This window comes from Myotis daubentonii, chromosome 6 (assembly GCF_963259705.1).
Source record: "Myotis daubentonii chromosome 6, mMyoDau2.1, whole genome shotgun sequence".
Lineage (NCBI taxonomy): Eukaryota > Metazoa > Chordata > Mammalia > Chiroptera > Vespertilionidae > Myotis > Myotis daubentonii.
Window position 1 is genome coordinate 94,712,752 of NC_081845.1, and position 10,677 is coordinate 94,723,428.

General features: G+C 44.8%; 1 protein-coding gene and 1 pseudogene across 1 annotated transcript; both read right to left on the reverse strand.

Annotated features, from left to right (window-relative positions):
- Positions 1-980: 980 nt before the first annotated feature.
- On the reverse strand, positions 981-9,473 carry LOC132237644 (uncharacterized protein C2orf78-like). The gene is given in 6 exon segments (XM_059702266.1): positions 981-1,726; positions 1,729-2,535; positions 2,538-2,846; positions 3,700-3,877; positions 3,880-4,371; positions 9,405-9,473. Coding segments are annotated over 6 exon segments (2,601 nt in total).
- A 181-nt stretch (positions 9,474-9,654) lies between these two features.
- LOC132237879 (U4 spliceosomal RNA) lies at positions 9,655-9,737 on the reverse strand (annotated as a pseudogene).
- Positions 9,738-10,677: the final 940 nt, after the last annotated feature.

Below are 10,677 nucleotides of genomic sequence, written 5' to 3' on the forward strand. Positions count from 1 at the left end.
CCACGTCCTGTCCTTGGTGGGCCTCCTACTGCAGACGTTCACTTCTGTAGGCCCCTGTTATCAGGTGCCCCAGGATAACTCAAAGCACTTGCCACTCCTGTGGTAGATTCCCCTGATTTGTTCTCACTTTCCCCAACTACAGTCATATATGCATAAAGCAACCCAAACCCATAGGAAATGTGTCCTGAATCTGTTTTCTGAAATGCTTATTTAGTGGTCATGAGACATAAGGCCAATCTCCACAAGAAACATTTTACATTTCTCCCGGACAGCCTAGACCAACGGTTCTCAAGCCAAGGGTCACGACCACTTTGGCGGTCAAACCACCCTTTCACAGGGGTCGCCTAAATACATCCTGCATATCAGATATTTACATTATGATTCATAATAAGTAGCAATCTTATAGTTATGTAGTAGCAACGAAAATAATTTTATGATTGGGGCTCACCACAACATGAGGAACTGTATTAAAGGGTGGCGGCATTAGGAAGGTTGAGAACCACTGAAGACTCAGCTTCTGCCCTCTCAACTCTGTTCTAATTTTCCGCTAATCTCAGATCCTGCTTCTCGCTTCTGCCATACACCCACCTCCTGCTTCTCTTTATAATTCAGTAGCCTCTCCCCCTTTTGGCCCAGAGGCCATGGCCCAAGTTCCTTTCTCCTACAGCGTCTACCCTTTGTCTCTTATCCGCCATCCCCCTTCCAATTCTTCCCTTATCATGCAGCCTGTGGTCCTCATACCCAGCAAAGACATTAACAGTTAACACCATCTCAAAACCCAAAATGCTTGTTTATGACTACATGCTAATTTATGATATTTTTTCACTTTTATTAAGTTGTAAAATTCATTAATATTCCAACATTCTTATCTCTCTATTATCTATCTATCTATTATCTATTTAACTATCTATCTATCTATGGATCTACCTATCTAAAAAAACAACAGGTACCCTAAGTTGCACCAGCACTCCCAGCATCTCCTACATCACATAGCCATAGTACAGAGAAATGTCCATTTCTTTTTCCCTCTCAATGAAATGCTGCATTTTGCCCAATTTGGCAGCATTCTCACGCTCTAGCTGAGCCTTCCTCTTCATGGCCTCTCGATCTGGCCTCTGCTCATTGGTGATGGGTGTTGACATGACTGGCCCACGGACATCAGGTTTCCTCCATGGAATTGGTTGGAGGGTGAAATCCCGGAGTAGATAGTGGTTGTGAGTCTTGAGCGGAGTCTGGGGCTGACTCACAGCAGAGGGAACAGGCTCCCGCTGGGTAGAAGCACAAGATGATGTTTTGTAGGGCCCTGCCCTAGAAGCAGGAGGCTGAGGGACACTAGGCCGGGCAGGGTTGTTCAAACCTGGTGCGGCTGAGTGGGTCGACATTAGCCGAGCTGGTCTGGCAGGACAGGTCACAGATGCAGGAGTTGGCAGGGATGCGTTGACTACAGCAGGCTTGGCAAGGTTGTTCACAGCAGGCCGACGTGCTGCCAGAGACTGTGGCCTGCGAGGAACAGGTCGAGCTTGAGGCTTGTCCCTGGTTGGAAAAACCAATGGCACCAACTTGACCTTCCTGGGAGAAGGCAGCTGGTCCTGGGGTGGAGGTGGAGACCCTTGGTCAGCACTTCCATGTGGTTTTTGAGGTTTGACTTGTGTTTTCTCAGGACCTTTGCCTTCATGGGGCATATCCAGCCATAGCTTCATAGCTGGGCGTGGCTGGGGGCCTCTGGGTTGCTTGAGTTTCCCAGGACCCGCGAGGAAGACAGGTCAGCTTTCTCATCCCTCTTCTTGCCCAGTGCATGGAGAGCCTGCACAGACTCCAGCATGTGCATACCAAGGCTGCTGCGAGGCTTTTTGATGGCCTCTTGTGGCAGCTCAGGGTGACTTTTCTTCCTCTTCATCTTGGGAATGGCTGGCTTCTCCTCTGCCTTGACTTTGTTCCCTGACTGCTTCCTCTCCTCAGCTCTCTGGGAGTAGTTTTCTTGGTGTGTTTTGTTGTTTTCCTGCCCATGGCTCTTAGTTTTGCTGGTCCTGCTGGCGGCAGCTTCCTGAGGTTTGCTGTTAGATTGCGTGGCCATGTTTGAAGGAGCCGTGCCACTAGCTGCAGCATTGCAAGGAACCACTTCTTCTACAAACACACAATCTGGGCTGTCGGGCTTGATCTTGGCCTTGGGAGCATCAGTGATAGACTCAGAGGCTTTATGTTTGATCTTTGAGCCTTGATCAGAGCGAGTCTTTCTGACACTTGACTTTTTCTGCACTTCCTGCAACTTGAGGCCCCTGGTGTCTTTGGTTTTGATCACCTTGGGTCCTTGGGGCTGATCAAGGTCATCCAAGGAAGTTAAGACCTGTGGAAGGGGAATACTCTTCACCAGGGTGTCGATGTCTGTAAAACTATCATTAGATTGAGTCCCATTTTCAAGTGTCCCTTGGTCCTAAAGACTCAGGCTGTTCTTTCCCAAACCAGAGTTGTCACAACCAGGCTGCTCCTCTTGGCCAAGGGGATCAGTGCAGGCCAGCACCTGTGGACTGTCAGGGACTCTAAAGGGAGCAGTGGAGCAGCTTCGTTTTCTGTTGGGATCTGGTACCCATCCAGGATCTTGGGAAGCTTGGTTTTAATATTCTCCACATTCTTATTCTCTTTCTGTTCCTGGCTTGGGGCTGGAGGCATTGCCAGGAGATGACTAGGACTCTGGACTAGGGATGCCATTGACATGTCCCCACTCTGAGGTGGTGGATAACTCTCAAGTACCTGGATATGTCTGTTACTGCCGGACTTGGGGAATACTGGAGTAGGTGGTAAATAAAATATTTGGCCTGGAAGTTGCAATGCCAGGGAAGTCTCCATCACTACAATGGAATCAAGGGGAAGTCGGTCCGTCCCTGGCAATAAGATGCTCCCTCAGCACCACCATTGCAACAGTCATGTGCCTTCCAACAGTGGGAAAGGCATTCCTACAAGCTCTTTTGCAAGATCATGAACAGCACAGTGTGCTAGGAGATAAAAGGCAACTGTTCTGGTTCTTCATGGTGACCATTTGATGTCATTTTTTAAATGATTTTCTTTGCATTTCACAGGGTTGTTATAAGTCAAATGAAAAATAAAAGTGATTTTTAAATGATGCTTCCCATTCTCATATGGAACCCTTGTAATTCTCTCTACTTTCCTGAGTGAATAAAAACACTTCACACCAAGGACTAAGATAGATGATGGAGCTCTTCCTGATGAAGCCTATAAGCAAGGGGGGATAATAGCCTGTTTGCTTTGGACAAGATGTTGGAACACAGGACCCTACATCCAGGTGCCAACTAAGGAAGTGATGGAAAGTTAAATGGGCACTCTCACAATAATGTACTGAAAGGCCTCAGAAAGAGCCTAAAACAATAAATCAAGGGGGTTAATGCGGCAGTGTAGTTCAGGAGGACTCATCAGGCAGGGCAGTGGACAGTGTGGTGTCCCTTGGTATGCTCTTGGAGTTCTCCTACATGGAGCATCCATGGTTGTTAGTTTCTGACCTTCCCACCTCTATCAGGTGTCCTCATAAAGATTCTGACAATGGTGGGCATTGACTGAGGGTGGTAGTGGTTAAAGTCACAGGACTTACATTCTAGCTGTCTGAGGACCCACCGCTTCCCACCTGCAGAGTGACCCTAGTTTTGAATGCTGACCTTATTGCTCTTCCTTGTTGCTGTTTGTACTCACCTTGAAAACCTGTCTTTGTGATGGGATGAGGAGGCACAGAGTAGCAGATTCCAGAGGTGGAGGCTGGTGGTATCATACTTGTGGACTGAGCCTCCTTTAGCACCATGACCATCCCTGGGTCAGGGACAGAGGCCCTGCTCTCTGTGTAAGACACAGAGCCATAGGACTGCAGGTAGGAACCACCCTCTCAGAGAGCAGAGGGTCCATTGTGCCTTGATTGTAGTAACACACATGATTTCCCACCTGGTAGGGATATGACAGGCTCTGTCCCTGAATGGGTGCCCCCTGAACAAGGTTGACAGAAAGTGATGGATACTGAGGGGCCATATTATAGGCATCTGAGGGTTTATCACACTGGGACGCCCGAGACATAGAGGAGACAGTTGTGTCCTGGTCAGTGACAGTCACAGTGAAGTTTCTGAGTGATGATGACTTCTTTTCAGTGTCTCCTGTGAGAGCCCACTCAAAAACTTCAGGATTGGAAGCAGCTGGAATGGATATTGGGCTCTGGCCAGGAATTCCAGACAGCATGGTTGTGCTAGAATATTGGTAAAAGTAGGCACCACCCATGAGAGATTGGAAAGTAGCGCCAGAGGCTGATGGCTGGAGCCATGGTGAACTGTTGGCTGGAGCAGAGACACTGTAGAAATTACAGACACCTCCTACATTGCTCTCCACAGGAAGAGAACGTTGCAGAGAGGGTGAAATTCCAAGGAAATGTGGATTTTTTAAATTTTCTGTAGGGATCAAGAGGGTGGAGAAAAAAACAAAGAGATTGATAAGCAATATGTGTGAAAAACAGCATTATTTTAAGATTGTTGCTTTCAGCACTAGCTGTTTTGATTCAGTGGATAGAGCACTGGCCATCGAGTCCGGGTTCAATTCCAGGCAAGGGCACAAGCCCAGGTTGTGGGCTCAATTCCCCAGTAAGGGGCCCGCAGAAGGCAGCCAGTCAATGATTCTCTCTCATCATTGATGTTTCTATCTCTCTCTCCCTCCCCCTTCCTCTCTGAAGTCAATAAAATATATATATATCATGTACTGGTGGGGTCCCTCAGCCTGCCTGTGCCCTCTCATTATCCAGGACCCCTGCGGGGTGGGAGGATATTGGACTGCTGGTTTTGGCCCGAGGGATGTAGTAGTGTGCGAAGCAGCAGGTGGACAGGGGAGGAGCCTGAGCCAGGGCCAGGCGCTGAGCAGCTCCAGCTTGGTAGCGCGAGCACTGCTATAGAGATGGGAGAGGCTTGTTCCGCTGCAGCTGCTCTCTCCAGCTATGAGCCCTGGAGTCTGGTGCCCATCAGTCAGCTGAGCGGTACTTCCACAGTGGGAGCAGCTCCTGTGTTGAGCGTTTTCCCCTGGTGGTCAGTGCATGTCTAGCGGCCGGTCAACTGGTCATTCGGTAGCTTAGGCCTTTATCTACACTAATAAAAGAGAAAAATGGTAATTGACGTACGACGATGCCCTTTTCATTGGCTAATCAGGGCTATATCCAAATTATCTGCCAACTAAGATTGGCAGTTAACTGCCAACAAGATGGCGGTTAATTTGCATATGTAGGCACAATGCAGGGAGGCAAAAGGGAAAGCAGGAAAAAGCCCCCTGCCACTGACAGTGATCGGAAACCCATGGGGGAGCTAAGAGCTGGGGGGCAGGGCAAAGGCGGCCCCACCTTTGCCCTGCCCCCCAGCCATGATCAGAGAATCAGGTGCCTTTTCTGCCCTGGCCAGTGATAGCAGGAAGTAGGGGTGGAACCAGCAATGGGAGCTGGGCATGTCGAAGCTGGCAGTCCCAGGAGCTAGGGGTCCCTTGCCTGGGCCTAAAGCGAAGCCCACGATCACGGGGCCGCTGCCACTGTAGGTCCCCGCTGCCCGGGCCAGACGCCTAGGCCAGAGGCGTCAGGCCAGGGCAAGGGCCCGATCCTGCGATTGGAGGGTGATGGGGGTCAACACCTGAGGGCTCCCAGTATGTGAGAGGGGGCAGGCTGGGCTGAGGGACACTCCCCCCCCCCCCACACACCCAGTGCACAAATTTCGTGCACTGGGCCCCTAGTATATAATATAACAAGTTGAGCAAAAATGTACACAAGACCCAAGTGGTGTGGTTCATACATAGTTCTCTAAGCTAGAAGCAACCACTCTCTCACCTATCTCACCCTTGAACCTGCAGTAGTATTGATTTGCATGCTCTTTCCTAGAATTAACGCATTTTAGAACCAGGAGTCCTTCGAGGATCTCTGTTCTGACATTCTCTTTTCACGAGTGAGGGAACTATGGCTGGGTTCTCTCCCTATGTTAGTTTGAGCACCTGCTTCCATAACCTAAGCATCCTGACTTCCTTGCCAGAGCTCTGCACATTACACTGCCCACATCTAGGAGCAATAGAACTTCTGATGCAGATGTCTGTTTGTCCAGGAGAAGACAGTCCATCTATCGTCATGACAAGCTTCAGTGTCTCATTTTGGCTGTGCTCTTCACATGCTCTTCCTATAATTTTCATATAGCTCAATGCAGTTGGTAAACTTAAAGTGTCTTTCTTACTGTCTTCATGCCTGATTTCTGATCCTACCTCAGAATGACTATATGAGAGTGAGTTTCTCAAGAAGTGAGGCGCGTAGCAAACGTCAAAGCCTAATAAATTGACTACAATATGAAGTTCTGCCTCATACATGCAGTACTATAAAAGTAAATATTGACTATTCTATTTTAGTGAATACTGTTAACCAGAAACAACACACAAGAGGTGATTTTGAGTAAATTCTTAGCCAGTATATATGGACAGATGAGCTATATCAGTAAAAATTGCATAACAAGCAGCACACTACAATCACTGTTGATGTATATGTGCCTCCAATATATGCAGGCCAATATTTCAGTAAATCCTGGCTTAAAGCGGAGAGCAGAGTAAGTGTAAAGGAATTCCATTATTGTATTCTTTCATGTTTCTCTATTCCCTAGTAAGTAATTGATACTTAGTGTATTAGATATACATATTTCAATTAATATAACCTCATAACAAAGAGAAAAGAACACTTGAAATGTATCATGAAGTTTTTATATTTATCATAAAACCTAGATTATTATCATCTTCAACATTTAGGAAAGGGGTTGTATCCAAAGTCTTAAAAACATTACCACTAGTTTTCAATTTAAAATAAAATTAATGTAGGAATCCCCAAGAGAATCCACACAGTTGTTTTTAGAGAAATTAGAGATGTGGGAATTGATGCTCTCTTTTTTTCCTTAAGTAGCTATGACCTGAAATGAGGCAATGGCTATGTATCAGTGTGCTGTCTGTGTTAGGAAGAAAATAACTTTGAAGTTGAAGAGCATCTTTGACTTCGAACATACTAATCACACAAAGGATGTGTTCTTTCTGATTCCATTTAGGATATGTCTTTCTTTTAAAGTCTTAATTTTTCTTTTTACTAGACAAAACATTGTAATCATTTAATAAGCAGAATGAATAACACCCTGAGAATTCTGTTATTTCCAATGCTGTAGATAATCTCATTTCTTAGTTTCTTGTATATAAGAAACATCATTTCTGCAATACATTTTTAAATGTTTATATCGCAAACTGGCAAATGCCATCTGTGTTCAGAGGGGCAATAAAAACACAAAGGCAACTGAATGTGATTGTTTTGACACACGGCTTTGGCTAGTGATGCCCTACTCCAGCCTTCCTTCCTTTCCTATTCTATCAATGTAAGCACCTGCTGAGATCCACATTACTTTTCCGTAGTCCGAGCTGATTTCACCCTATACTCATTCTGCTTTCAATTCCAATCTTTGGTTCCCTCCAATATTCCATTCCAAACTGCTCTTTTTGCTCTCATGAGCTCTTTCACACTCTCCTTGTTCATTTTTATACTTTCCCCTCCTTCTTGCTTGTGGTTTCCCCTCCCTCTTGGTTGCTGTTGGCCTGTGCTGATGAACAATGTTCTAGTTTTTTTACATTGAAATACTTGCCTTCCTATAGCCCAGTACTCTCCATCCTCTCTCCCTATTTCCTCTGTTATCCTACTTTGGATAGCAAACTCCAAAACCACATGAGTATTACTTTTGGAACAGCACTCAATTTAAAATACTAAACTTGAAAACTTGGTGGTGGGAGCTCATTACACATGAGACATTATATATATGTATATTTATATGTATTGCTAGTTTTCTACATGACTTAGGTTTTCTTTCTATTGCTGTTGAAACACTACCAAGAAGTCTTGATTTCATTGTCAACTGGAGTGTTCTTTAAAACTCCATATTAGAAAAGAAAAGGGTTAGAGTCCACAGCCAATCTAACATCCGAATGTAGCAGATGAGGAAAAAACAGATTTTGTGAGAGAGTCAATGACTTGTCCAAAGTCACATTGCTAGTTGATGTCAAAATCTCAACTGAAATTAGGTCTGCAGACTTCTAGATCAGTATTTCCCCAAACTATTCTATGCTCTTCTGACTCTATTGCTAAATTTAGGGGCAAACAAACATCTAATGAGAAACTTTAAAGAGGTTCTTTCCTTACCTGACATGGTCAGAGAAGAGGAGCAAATATCAACTGTAGATGCAAGGAATGAAGATATCTCAGTGGCTGAAGCCAAAGAGCACATGTGTCCAGTACGAAGGTCACTGGTCATACTGGCCACTGGCCACTGGTCACCAGTTACTGGTCACTGGACAGTTTTGATGATCCAAATTTATTTACAGACAGCTCCATGAACACCCCAAGATTCTACCAGGTGGAGGTAGGTTTGGTGAGAGAATGATGTCACAAAGCTGGCAGTTTAAAGGGATGAGAGAGCCAATTGGGAGGTCAGGTTCCCAAGAAGACAGGATTGGATGGAGGAGTGGTAGGGGAGCTAAACCAACACCTGAATGGCTGAGCTCTCAGGACACATGGGCTAGATGACCATACAGCTGTGATAGTCTCACTTTCCCCAGGCTTTTATGTTAGGGAAATAATGTCAATGTTTGTTACAGACATTCATGAGTATAATTAACTACTAGTTGCTTATATTCTCCATATTATATTGTATAACATGTATATCATTATATATATTGCTAATATCCTTATAGAGAATGGAAAGGGATATGTAGGTTGCACACTTACAGTTGTTCTGAAATCATAGCAGTCCATGTCATTAGTGAATTTACCGGGGCTTTTGAGGAGCGAGGGAAAGGATTAAGGAGCTCTCTCTGTCAGTTGGTTGAGCAGTAAAATGAAGTTTCTTGAATATATTTTGTGCAGAATGATGTGGTCCTAGGCTCTTCTCGTGTAGTTTCTTCTCCTTGAATCCTACCTTCTCTGGGTCGGGCTGGGCCAGGCTACGTTGATTTGCATCTCCTACCACTCTCATTGTTCCTCCTTCTTCATTGTAGGCACTGTTTGTAGAGAAGCTTTGATCTTGCATGCTGACACTCCTGGATGTTACTTCCTGTCCACTTCCAGCAGCAGGGTCTTCTTTGTAGTGTCTGATGCCTCCCCCAATGGGCTCTGTCCATCACAAGCATCGACCACAGAGCTAGGAGTCAGCTGACTGCCATCATTTCCTCTTCCAGCCTTGGGTTGCTCTTCTTCTGCCCGTAATTTGCTCCCTCTGCTTCCTTGGGCCATGTAGGCATCCTGTGTTCCTGCTCTGTCATATGTGAGAGGGCTTCACGATGTTTTCCCTTTTCCTTCTCTCATAAAGTGGATCCGGTGTGGCAGTTACTGCAGTCTCCTCCTCGTTTGCAAACAGCCGCTGTAGAACTTTGGGCCTCCAGGATTCTCTGTCTGCCATGCTTGGGTGCAAGGCCTGGATAAAGTGACGAGGAGACTAGTTAGAGAAAGACAAGGACATTCTTGGAGACTCGGGGACAGGCACAGTGAAATTGTACAGGACAGAAGACATTCATGTGGACATTTTAGGTTCAGTGAAGAATACTTTGCCCCATTTTGGTCTCATTTTGTTTTCAATTAGCAATAATCGGGAAAAGTTTTCAATTAGCAATAATCGCGCCTCGGATAAACCTCATTGACTCCCATACTGCCACTGCGCAAAGCTTCATTTTGTATTAAGAGAACAGACAATGGACCTGTATACACAACTTATCTAGTGCAGCAAATGCAAGGAATATTGCTCACTAGAGATTATAATCTTCAATATATTTTCACTTTCTTTAATGTCTTATTACCTCATTTATATAAGTCATCCGTGTGTTTGCAGAACACAGATTGTTTTATGCTGTGTTTCAATGCTCTGGTTTTGTTCAGATGTTTCTTTCCTAGTCATACTTTTTATTGATTTATTCATTTTTATTGTTGCATTAGAGATGTCCCCTTTATTTTCTGTGTTTGTTTTTCCTTCCCATTGAACCCCTCCATCCCACCCCTATCATCCCCCCTTCTACCTTCACCACTCCATTTTCTGTGTCCATGGGCTATGCATATATGCATACAAGTTCCCCAGTTCATCACACCACACCCACACCCCACCTTCCCTCTGAAGTTTGTCAATCTGTCCCATGCTTCTATATCTCTAGGTCTACTTTGCTCATCAGTTTATTTTGTTCCTTAGATTCCACATATGAGTGAGATTATGTAATACTGGTCTTTCTCCGGCTTATTTAGCTTAGCATAATACTCTCCAGGTCTATCCATGCTTTGCAAATGGTAAGAGTTCTTTCTTTTTTTTACAGCCGCTTAATATTTCATTGTGTAAATGTACCACTGCTGTTTTATCCACTCATCTGCTCGTGGGGACTTGGGCTATTTTCCAAATCTTAGCTATTTTAATTTGTGCTGCTTTGAACATATGGGCACATGTATTATTTCTGATTGGTTTTTCTGGTTTCTTAGGATATATTTCTAGAAGTGTTTTTATTAGGTCAAATGAAAGTTCTATCTTTTATTTTTTATTTTTTTGTTTGTTTTTTTTTTTAGATTTTTTTTTTTTTAGTTAAGGTATTACAATTGTGTCCTCATCCTCCCCATTAACCCCCCAC